Source organism: Phalacrocorax carbo, chromosome 20 (assembly GCF_963921805.1).
Source record: "Phalacrocorax carbo chromosome 20, bPhaCar2.1, whole genome shotgun sequence".
Lineage (NCBI taxonomy): Eukaryota > Metazoa > Chordata > Aves > Suliformes > Phalacrocoracidae > Phalacrocorax > Phalacrocorax carbo.
Genome location: NC_087532.1, coordinates 3938145 through 3961676, shown reverse-complemented (window position 1 = coordinate 3961676; position 23532 = coordinate 3938145). Strand labels below are relative to the sequence as shown.

Sequence of the window (23532 nt, the reverse complement as noted above, 5' to 3'; positions counted from 1 at the left end):
AGAAGTATTCTCCACAAAGGGAAGGTCTGCATTTGCAGTTTCTTTATACGCTTCTGGCTTTTCTTCTGGAAATTGCTATTTTTGAGCTGATGACCTGATTAATAGTCTTGGGTTTCCCCAGAGAGATAACAGGTGACCATGTGATTGCATTTTGACTCTTCGCATCTTAGGTCATCGCCTTTTTAGAGAAGTGAGCCTGCACTCCCAGACTTTTCTTCTTCACCCAGTGCTCGTGCTCTGGCCTGAGCCGCTTTCACAGAGCGGGCAGCCCGCGATGCAGACCAGGCTGGGGGAGCCGTGGCAGAGCACAGAGGTCACTGCTAGATGCCATTGGCAGTTACTAGGTCAGCCTGCAAGCTTTTCAGGTCCTTTGAACTGTGTATTGTCCTTCCAGGCTGGTCAGCTCTAATGGAAATTAGGCCCAGCTTTGAGGCTGCATTTAATAGGAGTGTGAAGTGCCGGTCCTAGTCTCATTGGTAAACTTCAAGCCATGCTACTTCTGGCATCTCCCATGCACTTCTTCCCTGGCTTCATGTGGTGAGATCCTGCTGCAGGGACCACCCTTTGAGAGCTTTGAGTATCTCCTGATCGTAACTGTGTTATATAGGGGGTTAAGATGGAGAAAAGTACCTTAACGTGCTTGGATGAAGGGCTTCTGTGCCTGCACTTGCCACTGCAGGCTTTGAACCTGAAGGCAGCTCAGAGGGGACTTGGCCGTACTTCTACCAGTCCGGACTGTGTCTTGGCTACACGGTGGCCAACTAGTGAAGGGGAACGTCCTTCCTGCACACAGCTGGAGCAACTCTGTCTTGGATAGTGTAGCTGCTACATCTCCGCGGTTAAGTGGCCAGTCCCTAGCTCCAGGGGTGAAAGAGGGCATGCTGTAGCTGTGTGCTTTGGTTTGTATTAGTGAGATACGAGAAAAGAGCAGGGTCTGTTTCTGAAGTGGAAAGAACATCAGTCAAAATGCTAATTTTAGCAGTTTCACATTAAAGCAGAGAAGCAGAGTGAACCCTAGCAGACTTTGCAAAGCAGAGAGTCTGGGACCACAGAGACATGCCAGGTCCTCTGGGCGATGTGTTTGCCTGTGCATCCATCCCAGGCAGAGGAGCTGGTGCACAGCCTTAACTGGCTGCTATTTATGTGACGGGAGTTTTTCGTGGTATTTGTCCTTGGAGTGATTTCTCTCTGTTCTGATGTCAGCCAGATTTAACAAGCTATCTAGTTTCTTAGGCAAAATCATTGCTTTAGTCACCTAACCAACTTGAAACTCTCTGCTAAGGGGCTGTGACAGATCATGAATGTGTTGCTGCTTTCAGTAGGTGGGGGAGATGGGGTGGGTGGCTCAGAAGGTGAATGAACGGGACAGCGCATGAGAAGAGGAAGATGTGCCAACGGCAAGCATGGACTAGAATAATTTATATAAAGGGACTGAATCATAGGGAGTAGATGAGCACAGAATCTTGCATCTGTCAGGGAGAAAGGACAGATGTAAATTTATATTAATTAACAATTAATGCCAGCTGAGGCTCCAGAGCCAGTAAATGGAAACTGTCTGCACCAGCTCCTTGCCAGGAGGGTGTTGCCACCTCCTATTTTTGTAAGGCCTGCAGGAAAAAAGCTCTTGGAGTCCTTTTACTGCTGTCTCTGGGTTTTCTATGTGTGCTCTCCTCTTCCTGTTTCAGCAAAAGCCACCCCCTCCCCCAGGATGGCAGCTGTGGGTCTGTCCAGCCACTTTCCTCCAGGTCTCCAGGGGCAGGACTGAAATCGGAATTAAATTACAAAGACATAAAACTGATCTTACCCATGTAGTCAGAGGCCTCTGCTAATCCCTAGCTAAAATCAATTGCTCTGACTGAAACCGCTCTGCTCAGTGCGCTGTCTTGCAAGTGACATCTATGGAAAAGCCTCTCTAAAGAGCTGTATATGAAACCATTTCTGACTGTAGTGCTTGAGTTTCAGACCAAAACGTGGGTGGTGAATTAAAACCCCACTTTGAACGTGACATAGAGGAGCGTTAGGTACGCTGCTGCTCCGCAGCTCAGAGCAGCTCTGCTTTGCCTTTCATGAAGGTCGCCGTCGAATGGGCAGAGCTGTAGGCTGAGGTTTCCATTGCTGCAGCCAAAGCTGTTTCACACCCACTCTGTGCAAGCATCAGTGGCGTATCCTGCGGACGGGCAGTGGGCTGGGGATGGTCTCGTGAACCATAGGACCATGCCTGTGCTCATGACTGGTACAGAGGCTGCTGAATGACATGGAAAAGTTGCCCGTGCCTTGATACTGAGCTCTGACGTGTTAGCTGGCTTGAAAAGCTGCCGGGAAGGCAGCACGTGTTAGGAAGAGAATGTGGCTTTCCAGAGACGTGGAGGGATGGCTTCCTCTGGGGGTTAGGGCTCGATATCTAAACTGCCGAGGGCGTGTGAGCAGTTCCTACAGAACAATTTCAGCGGTGCAGCAAGGCATGAAGGCTGAGCGGTGCTGGTCAGCCTCGCCGGTGGGCTGGCAGCCCGGTCTCTGGTACGCAGGACCAGGACTCTGGGTTTTGTATCTCTGGCTCTCCTGCTGCTCTGCTGGGCCTTTGCTGGGTGAGACCGTGTCTGACCTGAACCTGGCAGAAGAGTTCTGCGGGAACCCGCCGTGCATCCTGCGCAGCTGGGTTCATTGGCACCCCAACGCCGTCTGTGCCTGCTGCTGGCACGTCGCTGAGCCGCTGTCGGGCTACTTCGCCTCATCTCTTCTCTCCGAATAGCGCTCTGCATTGTTCTCGTCGTGTCTTCTCTGGGGAGGTCCCTCTGTGCGCACACACTCACTAACCATACGCCTTGAGATTGAACGGGGGGGGGAAAAATCACTGACCAGAACCCCGGCTCTTTTCCCAGAGTGTCAGTGGAAACCTGGCCTTTCTCAAGGAGGTGGGGCTGGTGGTTGGAAACGTGCGTGCACCCTCAGCCTAGGCTGGCTGGTGCACACAAAGGGGGTCGCTAGCATCAGGTCTTTCTTGTGGTAGCTAAATCCAGTGGGGCTCACCAGCTGGTTAAAAAAGTCGTCTACAAAACCCTGTGAATAGCTGCAGAGTTTGCCTGCAACAACTCCCAGTCTGCCCCTCCTGAAATGAGAGCTTGGCTTCTGCTTTGCAGCAGAAAAGGGTCTCTGCCCTCTTCCAGCCCAGCATGCCTTTTCATCCTTGCTCTTTAATATTGCTCTCTTTTCAACCGTTCAACCATTGTCCAGCTATGGGTAGGGGTGGGCGAAGCTGATTACTCATGTCAAAAGCGTGGCAGGGTTTTATCCTACTTACCTGCTCTTGTACTCGGAGATCCTGTGTTATTTTTATTGAAGGGTTCATCGAGAACCAGGAGACCTCGATATTACGTGAAGTACGGGTTGTGCTGCATGACCCAGCTGCCTCTCTGTGCCTCTCTGACCCAGGTTTATCACTGGAGTCTTTCTTTGGGTGTCAGAACCTGCTTGCAAAGGGGCACGGCGCGGCTGGAAGGCACTCTGCCCGGCCCGAGTGGTCGGGGGAGGCTGGAGGCACCATCCTTCTCTCGGAGACAATTTGAGAAGCGGGTGAAAACTGTGAATCTGCTTGTTGGGAGCAATCCCACCAACCTCTGCGCAGGGTCAGGGCCTGAGTAAACCGTCCATCTGCTCTTTGCTGTTGCTTGTGCTCTTCCTTGTCTTTAAGTGTTGGAGAAAACAGCACTGCTTGTGGAAACTGGCCAGACTCTGCATAAACACGCTCGCTTGGAGTTGGCTGGTTGTGCGAGTGTCGAGAACTTGGTTTGTGCGAAAACCGGACTCTTTAAATGGGCCGAAGGATGTTAGACACCTAGATTCTGCTGGAATTTGGTGAAAATAAGGCGTGTACCTTCTCAGAGAAAGTAGTTAACTGGAGCGTGAGATCCATTAGGAAAATGTTCTGTAAAATACGTAGGGAAGGAAGCAAGCCGGTTTCTACAGAAGTGACTGTTGCACCCCAGAGAATGCGACGCAGATTTCTGTACCTGCCATGGAAATGGGTATGCTGAGTTAGAAATGTAGTTAGAATATTTTTGTTTGTTTGTTTTGAAGCTGTTTACAGAAGTCTTGGGGGATATTAGATGCTGCACACTGGCACGGCTAGCTGTCATGATGCTAATTGCTTTAGGAAAATGAAAATATTTACCTGTATGTAGAACTGAATAGATTTGTAGGGTATATTTATTTAATACACTCCCTTGAGGCTATGCTTGGTATAATGAGTCTTCTGATGGGGTTTGAATTGAACCAGACTAGAACCAACAAAGGCGGCTGTTGCAGCTCTGTCAGGTTTGAGAAACGCTTTGTACGCAGCCATGTCTGTGTAGAACAGCTTTCAATGAAGATGTGAATGCTAATAATTCAGTATGGAAACATCTTGAAACCAGCAGCAGCCTGCTGTGTAGTGAACGCACAGTTTGCTAAATGAAGGCTTAATGTCGCAGGACAAGTACGACCTCTCCGCAACTAACATGGAATTGCCTATTTCCATCCTTTTAGGAAAGCCTGCCTTTTTTTTTTTTTTTTAATATTTTTTCCTTCCCCCAGAAGCTCTGGGAAATGCCCTGCCATGTATGCAAGCACTTTGCTGTGGATTTTTGCTGATGGCCAATGTTCCGGCACCTCGCGTGGTGCCGTCCCGCGGGCAGGTCCATACCAGTATCACCGCGTGGTGCACCGTTGCTGGACCTGCTGCAGAACGGAGCACCTTTCTCAGAGCCTCTACTCCTATAAGCAAGTATCAGAACATCTGTGTTTTGGGAAGAGGAAACTTTCAGCCCTGGTGGGTTCAGAGAAAAGCTCGGACAAGGTGACCCTGAGCGTCTTCGAACGACGAGAATGCAGCCTTGCTTTTACTGGCTGTTTTATTCCTTGACTCCAAACCTAACAGCTTTTTTCAGTGCTTGAAGCTACCACTGCTGACACTCGGGATGCTTTCAGTTTTGCATGGAGTCCTGAGCAGTTTCTGGAGGTCTGCTCTTCCTTTTGCGGCTTGGGGGGGATTTATAAGCTGAAGAGCTGCTGGCAGCATGTTGGTCCGCTGATGGTTTCTCACAGGACAGGCTTCCTTGTGCAGCTTGACCCCAGGGTGGGCTGTGAGAAAAAGCCTGCTCACACAAGCAAGTTTCTACTGCTCTTCGGAGAGGTGCAATGCTGTAGCTGCTTCCTACGCTGAACCATATCTGCAAAAACCCCTAAATACACAAGGGAGGAATGCGTTTTTCATTCCTCTTGGAAACCAGTGAGTGTGCCAGATATTGGGAGCAATCCTCTGACAAATGGGTCTAAATACTACTGTTAGCTCTGGGTCTCCTACTGTAACCTGGTCCCTTGGCCAAGTTTGGCTGAGAAGCCAAAGCAGCCTTGCGGAGGGTGTGGGTATGATACTCCCCAACCACAGGCAAGCTGCAGAGAGCAAACCATGCTGTGTGGAGCCTTGCTGTTCCCAGAGGCGGCAGGGTCTGAGCCCAAGTCTAACTAAATCTCCCTGAAAAAAAGAGCGGCTTCCCTCTCCTCCAAGCCAGGATCCTGATTCATGGGTGTTCCTCCTCCTCCATCCCAGAGGTGCCTCGCAGGAACGGGACAGCAGCGTTCACTCAGCCCAGAAGTTTGCACCTACTAGTCCCGTTCTAAGGATTAATAATTTTACAGAGCGTGAATTTCTTCTGTGACTGTCCCAGCTTTGTTTCTGCTTCAACTACATTGTGAGAGCTCAAGAGGTATTTACCCTTCGCTGTTCAGCACTGAAAGGAGCGTCTCTGTTGTGTGCAAACATAAAGTTTATATTCCCTTTAAATAATAAGTATCTGGATCCTTTGAGCAGCTCTGAAGATTTCTTCCTATTTGCTGAATAGGAAACTTAGTCTTGCAAAGCACTGCGCTGCCCCGGGTTACGCCTGCTCCCACAGGTCAGCCTTCTCGTTTCTCTGCTGGAAGAAGCTTCAGTTGTTTGTTTGCTCGGCTGCCTCCAAGGGCAGGGTCCGCATCCTGCCCTTCCTTCGCTGCGGTGGGAGGCAGGGTGTCTCTGCCTGTGGAACCAGGGGATCCGCCTGCCCTGTATCAACAGCATCTGCTGTGAACGCTGACCCTTGCTCCTGGCTAGGGTCAGGAGGCTGTAGCATAGCAGAAGGGAAGTCTGGTGGCGGTTGGTCCCCTCCTCCCCCTTTTCCAGTTTCTTGACCCACCTCAGCTTGCTGGGCTGGAGTTTGTGTTGAACCAAACAGTGCTAACCACACACGAAGTGCGTAGGCGTTGTCTCTTGAGCCACATTTTGCTTTGATCCTCTCCAGGCCTAACAAAAAAAAGTTTTACCATTACAAATGCTCCAAATTCTCTTGCTGACGTTGGGCTAAGTTGGCCTTCAAACCCAGGCGCTAGCGGGGCTGCAATAGATGTGCACCTTGCGCTGGCTTCTCTGGGGGTGCCCCAAAATAGGTGCTGTGAAACCCTGGGCACGTGTGGTTCCCGAGCCCTGTGGCAATTGCTTTCAAGTCTTCAGTGGTGACTCTGGCTTTCGTGTGTGCGGTGTTCTGGGACAGACGTCCTGTTCATGCTCGGAGGGGTGCGGGTCTGCGAGTCTCAGCAGCCAGTGTGTTCGCCTGTGCATCTTGCATAGAAGAGAAAGCTGCCGTGGTACCTTCTCTGACCTGTGTGAGAGAAGGGAAAATGAAAAGGTGGTGATCTAGAGTAACTTGCTTCCATCTCCTTTGGGGCTTCGCTTAGAAACTTTGTGGTTTACCTATAGGTTAAAGGATCTCAGGCCCCAGCAGGTCAGTGTTAGCGGGGAGCTGTATCCCCCTGTGATACCTCAGACAGTAGTTTTCAAGAGTGCATCTGCTGGAGGGTCGGGATGCTGGCACCCTGCTTCCCCGGGGCCGCATTCAGCGGCCTCTGAATCATTTCAGAAGTATCATTGCAGGTGTGGTGCTTTTTATCTGTGGGATGTTTGTGGGAGCTGTTTAGAATACCAGGATTCCCAGCTAGGCTTTTTAAAATGCCTTGGTTTATAGATTTCTGAGGGTGTAACGGTGTTGCTCAACTATTTGTTCTGTTTTATCCCAAGATGGGGGCACAAGGATGCATTCCAGCAGAAAAAAAAGCATTCCTGTTCATGTGAGGGAGTAAATGAGTAACAGTGTGTGGAAAAGCCAACTCTTTAGTAATTAAAGAGAAATTATTTGATAATTTTTAACACAGAGAAAGGTTTCCTTTTTCAGAGCTTCTGCTGGAACATTGCTCCTACCCAGGGGCCTGTTTTGAAGCCAGAAGTCCCTGTGTCTGATTTGCCGGGGCCTGGGGAGCTGTGGCACCACCAGTGCTTATCGTGATGCCCACAGGGTCAGGAAGGGTCTGTAGCGTTGCATCAGTCGGCGTTTATCGCGGTACATGGACGGGGGATGGCTGGCATCTACCGAAGGCTCTCCCTTTTGTGTAAGCGGGTAAATCCCAGCTGGAGAAACCGACCCGCCTTTGTCTGACCCGTGGCCAGATTTGCTCGTGGTGGCCACTGAGCGCTCGAACGGGACACAAGGCTTTCCTGGTGGGGGGTGTTCGACAAGGGCCAGCCGTAGGGGTGCGAGAGCCGGCGAGGAGCTGACGCAGCGTGAGATGTTAAGAGCAGAGCTGGTGTTCCGAGGGGCTCCCCGCAAGGCAAGTGGTGTGGAGGGCACGCCACGTCGGTGACTACCGTCCCCACGGCACCCTCAGTCATGCTGGGTTTCTCACGATGGGCTTTCCGGTGTTCTCGTGGCTCTCGGACTGTTCTGCTCCGAACGTGCCGTGCTGCGGTGCATCGGCCAGCCTGGCCCGAACCCTGCGCAGAGCCCTCTCCCACCGTGCAGGGTTCGTTCCCCTTCTGACCGAACCGTACCCCCCGTCCCTCCCACAGCCCAAGCAACATCCTTCTGTCAGTCTGTGTTGGGGACCGAGCCCTGCGTGCGAGTGTCTCTGTTTTCTCTCTAGTTATTTTAACAAATTTCTTTGTGTAGCTTTGGTTCTTGCTTTTGGTTCCTGAAAGGCACTTGCGGGTGGCTTTTTAATTTAAGTTTGATTTTAGATGAATTGAACGATGGAGGGGAAATGCATTTCTCTGCAGGAAACCAGTATTGCCTGAAGTAGACAGTGTATATTTACTTGTTGCAGTAGAGATGAAAAGTTGTTAGATCCCTACTCATATTTAAAGCAATTCTTCAGGGGTGACTCAGTTCTGCCAAAAGCACTCACAACTGAGCGGTTGCCTGAATGACCGACTGCACAACAATGCTCGTCATTTGCTGACGTCGAAACAACGGCGTGATATTAATAATGCCTTTTTCTTGTTGTTGTTCCCTGGGCTGGGTACCTAGTCTGGATCCTCTTAATTTGTTTTCCTTCTCAGAATATTGCAGGTCTTCCTATAAACAACCTGTGACTCCAAAAGGTCTGACTCGAAGCCCAGGTTTACCCGCAAGTGAGCGGTGCCTGCTCCCCCGACGCACGGCTAGACTTTGCAGCCTGTGGGACTGTCTAAGGCTGTTTGCAGGTTTTAGTATTGCCATTTAGTGAGAGATGTGTGGGTTGGTGCTTTCTTCTTGCCTGCTCTGTTGTGGGTTGGTTTTGCTTACCAACAAATGTACTTCAGTAAAAGCCGTAATGAAAAACAGCCTCTAAAGATGCTTTCTGTAAGCACAGCTTACTCCAGGCCGGGAGGAAAACAAGCCGTATTGATAAGAGCACCTCCGGCTGTGTAGTGGCCGTGGCAGATGTGCCTTCACCCACAGGATGAAGCGGCAGAGAGCTTTAGAGCACTCAGGCTCTTGGGTACACTGAGTAGGATGGGGCAGCCTTGACGAGCCGAAGAGCCTTAAATTCAGTGTTGGCTGGTTTGGCTATTGTGTTTTTCATTCCGCTGCTTACAGGAACAGGGAGTGAGCTGGGACCTGGAACTAGGTGTGCCAGAATATCCTGTGAAGGGGAGAGGCGGGGGGTGAGTCGTTGGTAGCGCTCTGATCTGCACGAGGGGTTGAGGACGTGTGCTGCCACAAACCTCGTGGGGTTTTTGTGGATTCCTGCGTAGTGCTCAATTTTCCGGACTGGAATTCCCAAATGGAGATGGCCTTGAATTTGAAAATACCCCTCTCATGCCACAGCCCCGTAGTCTTCGCCGGCTCAGCCTGTCCAAAGTAGTGCCAAGCAATACGTTCCTGTCCAACCGCAGCCCTCTGAAGATGAGCTGCGCAAGGTTTTGTTTGTTCTGGAAATCCATGGGAGAGGCGTCTACGCTTGCTGAGGGCTTTTTTCCTTTTTTCTTCTCCTTTTTTTTTGCTGCTGAATTTGGAAATTGCCTTTCCTCCCTCTTCTGCTTGTGGGGGCTGCAAAGGTTTCTCCTCAGCTCATTGTTTATGCTTCCTGCAAGCTAAATAACAACCGGTCTGTGTATGCGTGTATGAATTGGTTCCTGCCCAAGCAGTGGGAGTCGTTAGGGGAAACGGCACTTAGGTTTCTGTTTAGTGACACAAAGACAATGTCAAAATTGACAGAACCCCAGATTTGCCCCCAATATACTCCTTCCCTCTCCCGTGTTACACAGTGTTGTCCCACTCTTGAGTGTTTGCGCAGTTTCTAAGTGGCCACTGCTATTCCCTCCCGGTTTTTCACTGAGAAAAAGATGGTGAAAAGGGACTGTTGTGAATCGCGTTTGTAGCTGTGGTCAGCAGCTGCTGTGGTGGAAAAGGGTTATGGTCCTCCCTTCCCAGGCACCCATCCTTCCACGGGAGGGGATGTTGGACATAAGGTCCTTTTTTGTTCCTGTTGCCTTCTTCCTTGTGGGAGCCAGTGCCGTGGCTGATGGAAGATTTACAGCCCCAGCACCTTCCTGACACCAACAGCCTACACAAGGGTGGCCGTTCTCAGCATCACGCAGGTCTGGCTCCAGCTGAGGCACTGCATCCCAGGGCAACGAGTATTTATGTGGGAGCCCCGGGGGATGAGGGGAGCCGTGGGGACACGTGGGTCCTGTTGTCAGGGCAGCCTCTGAGGAGTGTACACCCCTGGGAGGACACTGCTCTCACGCTGACGGGGATATTCGGAGAGCCGGTGTGTACTCACGGCTATGGGTACGTACGACAAGAGCTCTCATCCCACTGTTTTAGCAGAGATGTTTCCTTAGGTTTTTCCTACTATTTTCTGGCCAGCAGTATTGTGCTGGCCTTATTGCCATTAGGCATTCAGTGGAAACGTTGTGTGTGGCCTTTGGCAGCTTTGCGCTGTCCCTGAGCTCCATTAAGCTCCATTAGAGGCATTCATTCCTATGCCAGTAGGAGTTTTTACGGCACGGTTAAATGCTGGCCCCGCAGATGGTGGATTTATGAAAGGGTGTCGCTCTTGTGATGTCAGGAATACGAGGCTTGGAAATGCTGGGATTCCTGTTTACCGTTTGTTTCCATGGCCCTTCCCTAATAGACCTCTCCTCCTCCAGAATTCAAGGATCTTTAATCAAAACTGTTTGGCTTGTGGTGGGAGGGAGGAAATCCCAAATTGTGGAGGAGATGGTGACATTTCTTGACCTTTTCTATGTGTATCGCGGAGACAAACACGTTGTAACGAGCGTGCGTGTGGGTTACGTTTGTAGGTTTAGTCTTTGGGTGTATTTCCTAATGCCGGCACTCGGTGAGATGCTAGGTTACACGTTTCTCTGCAGCACTCGAGATAAACTTGCAAGCCCTTTGGGGGGGGGACAGCATGTTAGCTATTCTGATCCGCAGACAGCTCTGTTCAAGAAACTAGCTTACTAAATGTTTCCAGATACGCTCCTCTTGATAACCCTCATTTCACTTTGCTTGGAAAACTAAATGTTGCAGTTTTGAGTCCTTTGGTTCAGAGTGGTGCCGCAGACCTGTCCGCCCGTGCAGGAGCTCTTACAGCATCGTCCTTTACTCTGCAGGGAGCTTTGTGTGCGCAGCTGGTTCTCTTGCAGTTGGTGCTGCCCAGAAACGCTCAATAAGTGAGCTTTGTTATCATACAGTGCTCGTTGTGGCTCATCTTCCCCTCTTCGCTTATGAAAAATATTACAGCAGCCCCATGCAGAAACGTCTGCCGGAGTGTGATCTAAAACTGAGCAATACTTTCAGAATTGAGTGACTCGCAGTTTGGGGTGCTCTTTGTGTGACTTGTGAGATTACTCAAAAGAACCTGGCATTTAGAAAGTGGATTTTCAGTGGCTTCTGAAAAATTGAACCATAAAACTGGTGCCACATGGGAAATCATTGGTCTAGCATGCATATTTAGTACACATTAAAGCCTGGGGAAACACCAGTTCTTGCGATTCCATCGAGAAAACTTGATCAAGACTGATAGCATCAGAAATGAGGTCAGTAGATGGTTTGATGACACTTAAAATACAAAGATTACATTAAAGTAGCACATGATATGATGAAACATTTTTCCCCTTAGGGTGAGCTGTCTCTCTTTTCCTTTTCCAGTATGTCCTGTTAGGTACGTACACCAATCGCACTGTTACTTTCCAGCAGCACGCAAAGCAGTGTTTCCTTTGCTGCTTCCCGGGCTACGCGCTGGTCCTGTGCGGAGAACTTTGCTTTTGACGCAGCAATTTTGTGGTTTGGGTCATTTTTCTCTCGCTCTTGGGAAAGGTGGCTGCGGTACCACAGCTTGAGCTATGACTAATTGGAGTTTAAAAGTCACTGCTTCACCTTAAGTTGAAGAGTCAAAGCTGCCTTAGCTAGGGCTGGAGCAGAGTTGCTATTTTCTGTGGGCCGGGCAAAGAGGGAGATCCTGGAATATGCACTTGCCGTTGCATTTGCACCGACACTCAAGAAATGCTCTTGTAGCATAAGGACTCTTTGCTCCTACAGCATACTGCAGACCAGAGTGTGCCTTTCATTCCCAGACAGAGACTCGAAGGAAAGCCTTTCTTCTCTCCATCTCTGAGCATCCCCTCTTCGAAACAGATTTTAAATGGGAGAGATGAAGGCCTGAGGCTTGTGTTCTTGCTGGGGAGAACATGAGGTTTAGTGCTCTTGATATTGGAGCTTTTTTTTGTCATGAAGCATGCCAGGAAGCCCCTAAAGAAATGCCTTAAGTGCCCTCAGGGGTGCAGGTCTTTTCTTGGTCCCAGTTCATTTGCCAGCAACGTGACAGCTCTGAGAGTATGAGCTTGGTAAGTGCTGGGTGGGAAGCAGCCAGCCAGGATCAGACCTGGAGCCAGAAAACTCAAAACTATTTTTCTCAGCCGGTGCTTTCCTCCGGAGAGGGAACCTCCCGCCTGTGCCACAGGCGGCGCGCAGGGCTCTTGCTTTTGCCTGAGCTGAGGGAGAGGAGGACAAAGCCCTTTGGGAAAGAGACCTCTTCGGGTGGATGTCTGAGAGGACGTTCTCCATGGTAACGTCGGGACGGAGGGCTTTTCTGCGCGGAAGCTGTTCCTGCGATGCGGTGGGGCGGAGGGTGGGTGTGCTGCCGCAGGCTGGGGCTCTGTGCCTGCCTCGCAGGTAGGGAAGCGCGTCCGCCCCTCGGGCAGCAGGGAGGCAGTCGGGGTAGGCTCAGGCTAACCACCATTTCACATGTCTCATTTGCACTTTGTAGGTGGTTTCATCCCAACATCAGTGGCATTGAGGCAGAGAAGCTGCTCCTGACCAGGGGTGTCCATGGAAGCTTTCTGGCTCGACCCAGTAAGAGCAACCCAGGAGATTTCACTCTCTCTGTCAGGTAAGCAGACAGCAGCACATGAGGACAGGAGGAAGGGGCTATCTCAAACTCTCCGGCACACCCTGCTCTGATTAATGTGCAAGGGGAGAGGTGCTGCACAGAGATGACCTCTCTGTGGTACCCCTTGAAGTTAAAGGGTCACCGAACTCTCCCCATCGCCGCAGGGGCTGTGCTAAAAGCCACACGCTACCTTCTCCCAGTTTGTTCCTCCCCGTGGGCTGCACATGCCCCTGTCCTGCCAGGGTTGGCTCCGTGCTTGTGGCATGTGTTTCTGGAGCCGTTGTTGCCGGAGGAGGGAAGATGATGAGCCCACGTGTGTTTCTGGGGAGACCATGTTCGATCTCAGGAGGGATAAATCATCTTGCTCCAGTTTCAAAGGAACTTACGGTAGTTGCCTTTGGGAGAGACTTGTTTTCTGTGTTTGTAAGGGATCCCAGGAGCACCTCCATAAGAGAGGAAGCTTGCTGGCCAGCCTCGCAGTGGCTGTGTTCCCAGACGGTATCATGTGCGTCACCTTTAAAGCGCTCTTGAATTCCTCGGGACCAAGGCAATTGCAGAAAGGAAAGCTGCAGTTTTGCTGATGGTCTTTGTGAACGTGGCCGCCGGCGATGCGGTGGAGCAGATGCGCTGGGTAGAGCTCTCTGAAGGCGAGCTAAAGGGAGGAGGCAGAGAGTAACATGGGCCCAATGAACCCCTGAGATAAAAGGAGCAGGTTGTGGGTTCAGGGCATGAACCTTCCATGAGCACCATCCATCTGGTGCCTTGCAGGGAAATCGCTCAGCAAGGGTTTCTCCAGGCACTTGTAACACAGACCTCTTCATTTTTTATTTTTATTTTTTTTGGGTGGTGGCTTCTGTTTAAGTTTAAACAACCCTCATTTTGTTTAGGAAACTCCAGTGAGTTTATAAATCCTCTGACCAACACTGTGCACAAAGAGAAACTTTGTGCAAAGGACTCTCTGGACAGAGAGTCTCCACCTGGCAGAGCGCCGGCATCGAGCGGGATGTGAGCAACGCCGGCGCGGTTTGCACCCGGTCCCTCCCCGCGCACCTCTGCCCCCGCAGCCAGGTGCTGCCGGAGCTGCTGGCGGGCCAGAGCAGCATGGCAATGCCGACGGGCTCCGGCGAGGCTTCGCCCTCTCCTTGTTGCCTTAACCGCTTGGGTGAAACCCTGCTTGGCCTTGTTTCTTCCCCCCTTGCAATTGTCGCTGGACGTGAACCTGCGCTCCTCTGCCAAGCGCCGTCATTTCTTAGCTTGGCAAGAGGGAGGGTTTGCAGCTGCCTTGATTTTTTTTTTTTTTTTTTTTTTTTCTTCTTTTAAATGCTTCCTTTTGTGTTGGGGAATAAACCCCAGCAGTTTGACCCTTTGCCTCTCAGCCGGCTCTGACCGCAGCTCCTCACGCTATGGAGCAACACAGCAGAAGGGGAAAAGGCCAGCTTTTCCTGGGCATTGGCTGGGTGGGGAGTGTTTGGATCTGACTTCAGTAGCTCTCCAGTAATCTTGCAATCAGAAGTGGCTGTGAGTTAATGAGAGAGGCAGGAAGTGCTTCTAATTAGAATGGAAAATAAACTCAGTCACGGAGAGCTGCCTTGAGCAAGCTGTGACAGCGAGGGAATACGTGTAAAATGGGGGGATGTCGTCATGTGAGCTTAGTGACTCTTCTCGTGTAATCTTGTGAGTCAGGGTGTTGTCTGATCGTGAAGCACTGACAGCACCTGCTTGGCCAGGCAGCGTGCAAGCAGATGCAGGTTATGGCTGTGCAACAGTGTCCTGATGTGGAAAGGTACCCAGCTAGCAGCATAATTACCCTGAAATCGCAGGGTAAGTGGCTTTGCCAGGAGACAGAGTTCCCACACCTGCATTACTGCACTCGTGCCTTGTGCTGTGGAGTCAGGCCACAAGTTTGCATATTTTTCTTCCCCTAACTCTGTCCCTGTGCCTCAGCCAAAGGCCACGTGCGTTTCTGCTCTTGTGGTTTGTTGCCTTCCACCTGTGCTGGGCCACGGCCTCCCCTCTTCCAGCTGTGGCACGTGTTGAGACTGAGTGGATAAAAGCTTGGCCTCCCGTGGAACAGCTGCAGCTGGCTATGGAGTCCCAGAGCAGTTTTATTATTGCTATTATTTCTTTACTCTTCTCTGTTTTCTCTGTGGCAGAAAGCAGAGAGCGGGGAGGAAGCGAGTGTCAGATTATTGGAGGGGGTTTGGACCACTTTCTACTGCAGGGAGACCTTTATATTGCAGTAAATGGTTAATAACAGTATTGTTTTGGCCATAAGATCGAGCCAATTAATGCCCTTAATGGATGAACAGTGCCCTGCAGTAATGAGATGCAAGAGCAGGGCAATACAGCATGCCTTAACATCATAATATTGAAGAATACCACCACAACCCACTGGCAGATTGTAATTCAGTGGAAAATCTGACCAACTCTTACAGTTCTGAGTAAACCAAAGCTGTGACATATACCATGTTTCCAGGAAAGCATATTAAACATGACACACAAGCTTAGAGGCAATGTGTAGAGCTTTGAGGCATCATGAATTGAAGACAAGGAAAGAAAGAAAGAAATAATTCTTTAATTGGCTACTTTTACCTGCAAGTCCTTGCTCCTTCCTGCCTCATCCCATCTCTGTTGCATGACCTGAGGTGAGGGTTGTCCTATAGTCTCAGGTACGGAAAATTTGCTTGGACACCGTCAGTGGTTAGGTAGACTGGTTTTGCTTAAAATTCATCTTAGCGATATGTTCTTTTCCCGCCAATAATGGCCCCAAAACACATGCATAAGTGTTCTCGGGAATTAGAGTTGCAACACCAAATAGAGTATAGAAAGGGTAGCTTTATATGTTGTGAAAGCTGAAAACTTGGGTGTCCGTCTCCCCCGTTTTCCCCCTTTCCCTGTTACATCACACGCACACACAGACGGAACAATGTGTTATTGTCACCTAGAATTGTGTCCTGACACAGCTCCTATTTTTTAATCTCTGAAATGGACAGGTCTCTCTCTATTTTTTTTCCTTTCTGAGAAATAAAATGTTCTCAAAGGAAACAATACAGATATCTTTGAAAATGTACCTAAAATAGAGGTGGCACTGGGAGAAAGTACCTTTAGGAAAACCATCAAAACCTCTTCCTCCTTCTTTCAACCCCCTTCAGCTTTTTCAAGGGCTCTTGAAAGCCAGTGAGGGGAAAGGCAGCTCCTTTTAATTAGAGAGAGGATGTGGGCTGAAAAGAAAGCAGGCGATGGAGTTTTGGCTGACCAGACCACACACCAAGTGACCGTGTGCTGGTGTGTATCCAGATGTGTGTCCCTGAAGAGAGGCTAGGAAATAATATTGCAGAAGTTACGAGGTTTCTGTGAAACTCTGCGGCTGCTTTCCCTTTCTTTCTTTACTTCTGTGCACTCTTTCAGCCTTTACTGTTACAAGTCTTCACAGGGCTATGTTTTTTCAGCTTTTAAGAGAAAAAGGCAAGCCACGTGGAGAGGACGTGATACAGTTAATGAACGGATGATGTTTGTCCTGGTCTTAAAATAATAGAAAAAAAATCCTCAAAAAATCCTTAGCTCTGAGTCCAAACTGCTGGCAGCCTGCAGTCGGCCAGACTTGGCTCCTTTCATCAGCCCTTCCTCTTCTGAAACATATTCCTTCTTGGGATGTCTCTGCGGATAAGTTCAAGAGCTTGTTCCACCCAGAGGATCGGACACACCTGCCAGAGTCCAGTGCCAAGAGGGCCGTGTTTCTGAGAAGCCTTTGTTTGCTGTGCTGGTGGTATGTCAGTACCAGATACCGAATCTGGATTTATTGGCTCATCTTATTCTTTGGGCACTTCAGCAAATCTGCGGAGCGCATCAACAGGGAGGAAAGAGGTCTGGCAACTTCAGCTGAAGTGTCACGATGACAGAGAGTAATTTTGAGTAAGGCTGTAGTAATAGCCTCTGCACCTGTGCATGTGCTGCCTTGTTCCATGTCGTCGCTGCAGCACTGCTCTCTGCAGGTATTTCAGTGTTACCTCCACCCACACGATAAGACAGCTCTGTATCAGTGGGTCGCTTAATGCGGGTGATGCTCCTTATTGCAGGGATTGGCTCCTGCAGGTTATGAGCGCTTGTCTTTGCCAAAGTTTATTGGGTTTGCATGGCAGGGTTTTGGCTGCAGGGGGGCCACGGGGGTGGCTTCTGTGAGAAGCTGCTAGAAGCTTCCCCTGTGTCCAGTAGAGCCAGTGCCAGCCGGCTCCGAGATGGACCCGCCGCTGGCCCGGGCCGAGCCCATCAGCGACGCTGGTAGCGCCTCTGGGATAATAGATTTAGGAAGAGGGGAAAAAACCTGCAGCTGAAGAGAAGAGTGAGAATATGTGAGAGGAGCAGCCCTGCAGACACCGAGGTCAGTGAAGAAGGAGGGGGGAAGGAGGTGCTCCAGGTGCCGGAGCAGAGATTCCCGTGAAGACCGCGCTGAGGCAGGCTGTGCCCCTGCAGCCCAGGGGGGCTAGCGGTGGAGCAGATATCCCCCTGCAGCCCGTGGGGACCCCACACCAGAGCAGGAGGATGCCCAGAGGAGGCTGTGACCCCGTGGGCAGCCCACGCTGGAGCAGGCTCCTGGCAGGACCCGTGAATCCATGGGGAGAGGAGCCCAGGCTGGGGCAGGTTTGCTGGCAGGACCTGTGACCCCGTGGGGGACCCGCGCTGCAGCAGCCTGTTCCTGAAGGGCTGCACCCCGGGGAAGGGACCCACGCTGGGGCAGTTCATGAAGAACTGCAGCCCATGGGAAGGACCCATGTTGGAGAAGTTCGTAGAGGGCTGTCTCCCGTGGGAGGGACCCCACGCTGGAGCAGGGGAGGAGTGTGAGGAGTCCCCCCCACGAGGAAGGAGTGGCAAAAACAATGTGTGAAGAGCTGACCCCAAACCCCGTTCCCCATCCCCCTGCGGTGCTGGTGGGGTGGAGCTAGAGAAAATAGTGAGGAAAGTTAAGCCTGGGAAGAAGGGAGCTGTGGGGGGAAGGTGCTTTTTTAAGATTTGGGTTTATTTCTCATTATCCTACTCAGATTTGATAGGTAACAAATTAAACTGATTTCCCAAAGTTGAGTCTGTTTTGCCCGTGATGGTAATTGGTGACTGATCTCTCCCTGTCCTTATCTTGACCCACAAGCCTTTTGTGTGTTTCCTCTCCCCTGCCCAGCTGAGGAGGGGAGTGATGCTTTGGTGGGCACCCGGCATCCAGCCAGGGTGAGCCCCCCCCCCAAAAGTAACGACAGCGCTCCAACACTTCATGCTTTCCTTAGAGTGGCTCACAAAACCTGGACTGAATGGGACACTTTGGAGGAATGCCTCGGCTTCTGAGCCTGGAAGGGGCTGTAAGCTGGAGCTGGGCTTGCAGGAGAGCTGCGGAAGCTGTTCTGCATGGTGGGAGTGGAGCAGAGGGGGGTTTTGGAGGATGCAAGTAGACTTTATTTGCCTGTTGCAGTTCTGATGAGCAGCTGGTGCAAAAGCTTCCTCCCCTTTCTCATACGCTATGTCACATCTCATTTCCTAGAAGGACCTGGTACTGGGTTTGCTTTTGATATTGAGTCTTCCAAATTTTAATTGTGATTCTTAAGAAAATACAGCCTTTTGAAAGTGAGGGCTGTTGGGGGAGAAATATGGGAGGCCATGCAGGAAATGCCCCCTGTTTTCAGCCTTCGGTGCTTGCCTGGATCTGCCAGAGCATGTTTGCAGAAGACCAAGTATTCAGAATTGCTTCTGAAGAAAGTGAACAGCTTCTTACAGGTTTGGCCAGGTCTGGGTAAATAGTTTGAACAAAAGGAAAAGGCATGTTGAATGTTTGCCTAAATGGCCTTTGGCCTGTGGCCACGACAGGGATGCAAATGCCAGGACACTTGGTTAAGAACCATCCGTTAGAGACCCTGTTAACTTGGTAACTGCATCACATTTTATGGGAATGGATCTTATCGTCATTCAAGGGATATAGTACAAGATGCTTCTGGATAACAAAATTTTGTCAGAGCTAGTCTCCCTGAGTGGTTTCCCTGATAACACTTCCTTGAGCATTCCTATATTTAACTGGACTTTTTTTTTTTTTCCAAAAAAAAAAAAGGCATGTACAGACACACTCTGGGTACTTGTTAAGACATGCAAACAAAAAGGAGGATTTTATGTCCTATAGAGTACGTACTCTGTGGAAAGGAGTAAATCAATACTGCATGTGCGTTACGCTGGTGGAGTTGCTGCCTGCAGACGATACGGATGCAGCACAGGAAGAAAGATGGGTCGGGAGCAGAATGGATGGAGGCTTGAAACAGGCTCTTTTCTAAAACGGTTGTCCTTGTGCCTCATCATAATAGCACCTACATATTAAGGCCCTGTAATCCAGGCCTACACAAATATTCAGTGAGAGGTACGCCTGATTCTGCCTCTTCCAAGGCAGACCGGCCAGCCAAGGGAAGCGCTGTCTTCATGTTACAGCTAGGAAACAAATGATGGACGCAGAGTCACGCCGAGAGCCTCTGAGAAGGTACTGAACATCAAATCTTGGCTAAGGGCTTTTATCACAAGGCCCTGCTTCCCTTAAGCAAGCATGTGCTCCTCTGACAATGGCTTACTTTTGTCCTGGAGTGGCTTGAATTTATTTTGAAGCCCGTCATTCAGTTAGAGGCGTAATCCTGACAGATGGACACCTCTAGCTTGCTTGTGCTCGTGTTTGCTGCTATTTACAGGTTTGGCAAGCCAGAGGAGGGTGTTGGAAGACTCTTTTTGATGGCAGCCCGTTGGCACGTGGTCTGTGCTTTGCATCCTTTCCCAGGGCAAAAGGCTGGGGCTCTTTGGAGCAGAAACCACCTTCAGGAATGCAAAAAGCATAAATGCTCTATAGGGAAACAGTGCCAATGTGTGAGTACTTGGATGTCCTTGGTCTCATCTATGCACCTCCTGGAGCTCCTAACACCTTAAGTGAGCAGTAGGGCTCAGGCAGTCGGCTGAATTGCTTCTTCCTAGGAATTGGGTATGAGGATTTGAAACCCATACCTAATTTCTAGAATTCACTTTGTTATATACTTGAAATAGCATGCAAATGTCGGTTGGTTCTGTTGTGTTGTATTGGTGGATCGTGAGTTTTCTCTGAGAGCCCAAACTATCGTGTAATTGAAAGCAAACCTTCAGTGAAGTTTCTAAACCTTGTGGGAGATTTGTCTTGTTTTTCACAGAGCAACTTTGGGATTTTGGGGGTTTCTTTCTGTAGGTTATCTGGGGGGTCCTACATGCGTGCTGTGAAGTTCTAGGCTTTCTCTGTCTGACGCAGGCAGGACAAGCACATGACCAAAAGAGACTTTTGGGGATGCAACAGGCGAATGTATTTCTGACATTTAAAGCGGTTCTTCTGCCTTCAGTGACAAAAAAGGGTCTGTTTGGGTTTTTTTGCAAGCCCTCTTTGTATTGACTGTGCTCTATTGCGAAGAACAGACTGCATCCACACTGGTGGTCACTGCAGTATGGACACAGATTCACCAGTTGGAATGTTTTCCATCAAGCAGCCCTCCTGGATGTCTAGCTAAGGAGTTGTGCTGATGGTGTGAAGAAGCTTAGCTTGGAATGGAGGCAACTCTCGCTTGCCTGACTGCTGACTCTGAAGCTGCCAGAAAAGGTGGCATCTGTATTAAACAGTGCTGCATCCCTGTATGAGAGCTGTGTGTCTGTTAGAAGTAGCTGTGCCCTCTGGCGCAGGGCAGCTGAGTCCTTTGGGCATCTCCTTTGTGCTTTATTTCACCAGCCAGCATGTCGAGGGCACAGTTTAATGGATGCTGCTACTGTGCAGTCCAGTTCTGCTGCCCAGCGGAGCTGCAGAGGTGACGCAAGCTTGAAGAGAAAAAAATGGGAAGGAAGTGGGGATCGATCAATGCCCTTTGTGTTTAGCACGACCTTGAGGGCTCATGGGATAAAGGACCCTGATTATCTCTCTGCTTTTCATCCCTGAAGTGCTCAAAGGGCTTGGGGGTGGGGGAGTGGGTCTGTGAACTGAGCCTTTGTAGGTCTGTAATGGGTTGTGATGTGGAGACTAAGCTGTGGAAAGAAGGGAGCTTTTGAGCCTCAGGCCAAGTGGCAAAAACAGTTTCGTCTGCTGCCTTCTGTGCTGCACAAAAGCTCTTCGTGTCCAGCTGCTGGTGTGCACGGCTGAAGCACTTCATGTGCCAGCTCCTCTCGGAGAAGAGGCATTGTCATTGGAGAGCTGCCTGGGATGTGACTTTCGCAGCCAGTTTTCGTTTCCATCTAGTGAGTTCTGCTCATATCCTAGATGGCCAGACTTTGAAGTCTCTGCCCATGGGACAGCTGGAGTTGGCATGGCAGGCCAGGTCAGAACTACGCTTACCAGACGTACCAGGAAGAGCTAACTGTGCCTCTCCAAATGCCCAGCATTTCCCTGTGCCGCTCAGCAGTTCCCTATATGTTACAGGCGGTTGGGTTCTGTCTCCAAGACCTTCTTGTCAAGGTGTGGTGAGACTGTTCAGGACCCAGATGCAGATTTTCACACCTCAGGCCTGTTTGTCAGTCTTCTGCTGGTTTTGTTCTGCTGTTAATGTGGGATGATAACACTGTGGATGCTGTCTCTGTTCACGCTCGGTTGGTTGTTGCCACTGAATCGGCACTAACTGGAAATCGCCTCGATGCCAGACAAAGAATCCAAGGGGGGCTGCGTTAGCGCAAACTGGAATTGCTGAATCTACATTGACAAAGTCCTCCTTAGCAACTGGGATGGAGTAAATGTGAATATGGCCATCTGTCAGGGCAGTGTTTTAGGGAGAACCACATGGCATGTGGTGGGCTGTAGCTTCAGTGTGGCTAAGAGTGGTGCCAGCTAATCGTAAGCCATGCCTCTAATAAAGGCAGGTCTGGAGGCGAGACACAGAGTAGCCATGCTAGGACACTGCTGTTCATGTTTCTGTGGGCTTATCGCACTGAGATGTCATTGCCGGGTTCCAGCTTGGCCTCATCTTGTGGCAGAGCTGCTGCTGTGTACTCTAGCACAGCTTGTCGGACAGTCAGCATTTAATCTGCTCGTGCACGTGACAAGCCCCTCACATGCCAGAAGTCGTGGCTGTTAAAATCCTCAAGGTATGTGGAAATAGCAAAATCCGCGGCAGTAGTTGCATAAAGGTAGCCGTGCCTCTGGGCAACAGGCGTGCCTCCCAGGGATGGCGGTGACCGTCCCATCGCTGCGAGAGGCTGCTGCGCTTCCCACAGTGCTCGGTGTGCCCTTCGCCAGTCGTCCCACAGTCCTGCAGGTACACAGCCCCAGGCTCACGGAATTTGATGTCAGCTCTTTTTGGGAGAGTTATTGCAAAGTCAGCAGAGTCCTCTCAGGTGGACTTTCACCAGACCTTGCAGTGTATATAGTTCGATGCAGTATTCAAGAGGAGGTTGTTTCTCATGTTACCTGAGGAGCCAGGTGTCCCGTCTTGCATGTGCGAGGCAGGATGGATCCCCTCTGCCAGAGGAGAACTCAGCTGCCTTGGTGCTCTCCCAGCGCTTGCCTAGACTAGAGGAATTTGCACCAAGGTATCCAAATAAGACGACACCGCTGTAAACCCTGTGTAGACTCAGCCTGATACCGGGAGCCTTCGCGAGCACGTCGAGCTGGCACAGCGGGGCTGTGCCCCTGCAGCTGCGCCACAGTCCCCTAAGGCAGGCAGAGCCTTCTGCCACTGCTTGCGTTGGAGGGCCAGGTCTTGACCTCTCTCTGACATCAAGAGTAGGGTCCAGGCTCTGAGGTAGGCAGTACCTACAGCCCAGGGAAACCAAGCAGGAGATGATTTTGAGGACCTGGGGCAGGATATCCAATAGCACCTGGATATCTGGTCTTTCACTGCATTGCTACGGGGGCTGTACCCAGCCACAGAAAGGTGGCAGAAATGGGGGCAGAACCGCTACTGAGAGCCCCAGAGCCCCTGCCATGGATCCAGCTCTTCCTTCCATTTAACCTTGTGCACTGCACTTTAGCTTTTCTAATTCCCCACGCCATGAAATGGCTTTTCTGTCTGACCTGGTACACTGCTTATACCACCTGGAGTCTCCCACATCTCGCTGTCACGGTTGCTTTGGCAACAAATTGAGAGAGGCTGGGAGCAGCTCGGCACGGTAAAGAACAAGAAATTTGCTCAGATTTACGAATGTCTCTGACCCAGCTCGTCCATCAGGCAATGGGCTTCCAGCCACGTCTCCCCGGCTCAGAGGGGCTGCTGCTAAGTGCATTTAAAATGCAATTAACCTGCCTCTTGGAGGTTAGTGTGGCCTTCTGAGGAAGGAGGCTGGGCTTTGCCAGGGTGAGTGGGCTTTTGGAACAGGCTGATAAAGGCACGCAGCCATATTCCCTTGAGCCTGGAGGGCACCACTGGAGAGGGGAAAGCATTAACCCTTTTGGTACAGTTCACACACACAGTTCACAGGCAATATGTTGGTTGGGGTGATTTCTTTCCTGTTTGTTTTGGGTTTGGTTTTTTTTATATACTATTTAGATGATAGCTAGTATACCTGTGCATAGAAAACTGTTTGCTATAAAGCAGAGTCAAGGTCAGAGCCTCATCTAGCTGAGAGTATAAGTAGTGTAGGAAGTGGAAGTGATGGCAGAGGAGGAATTATTCACCTCCTTTGTGTGAGGCTGCCTGGGAAGCAGAGCGGGCTGGGAGCTTGTGAGGTACGGAGCCAGCTCTTGGCTGCGTAACCTTGGCCAAGGAGCATCCAAACCTTCCCCTCCTGTAGAAGCGGGGCCAGCATGAGCGGAGAGCGCGCGGTGCAGCTTACAGGGGCAGGTGGTGTCCAGGAGGCATCAGGACT

The 23532-nt window shown here is 50.5% G+C and overlaps 1 protein-coding gene across 1 annotated transcript in view; it reads left to right on the top strand.

Moving 5' to 3' along the window:
• LOC104049694 (tyrosine-protein phosphatase non-receptor type 11) overlaps positions 1–23532 on the top strand; it is a 59787-nt gene that overhangs the window by 22894 nt on the left and 13361 nt on the right. Inside the window, exon 2 of the mRNA XM_064470557.1 lies at positions 12598–12720. Coding sequence (XP_064326627.1) covers positions 12598–12720 — 123 coding nt within the window. The remainder of the gene's footprint in view (positions 1–12597; positions 12721–23532) is intronic.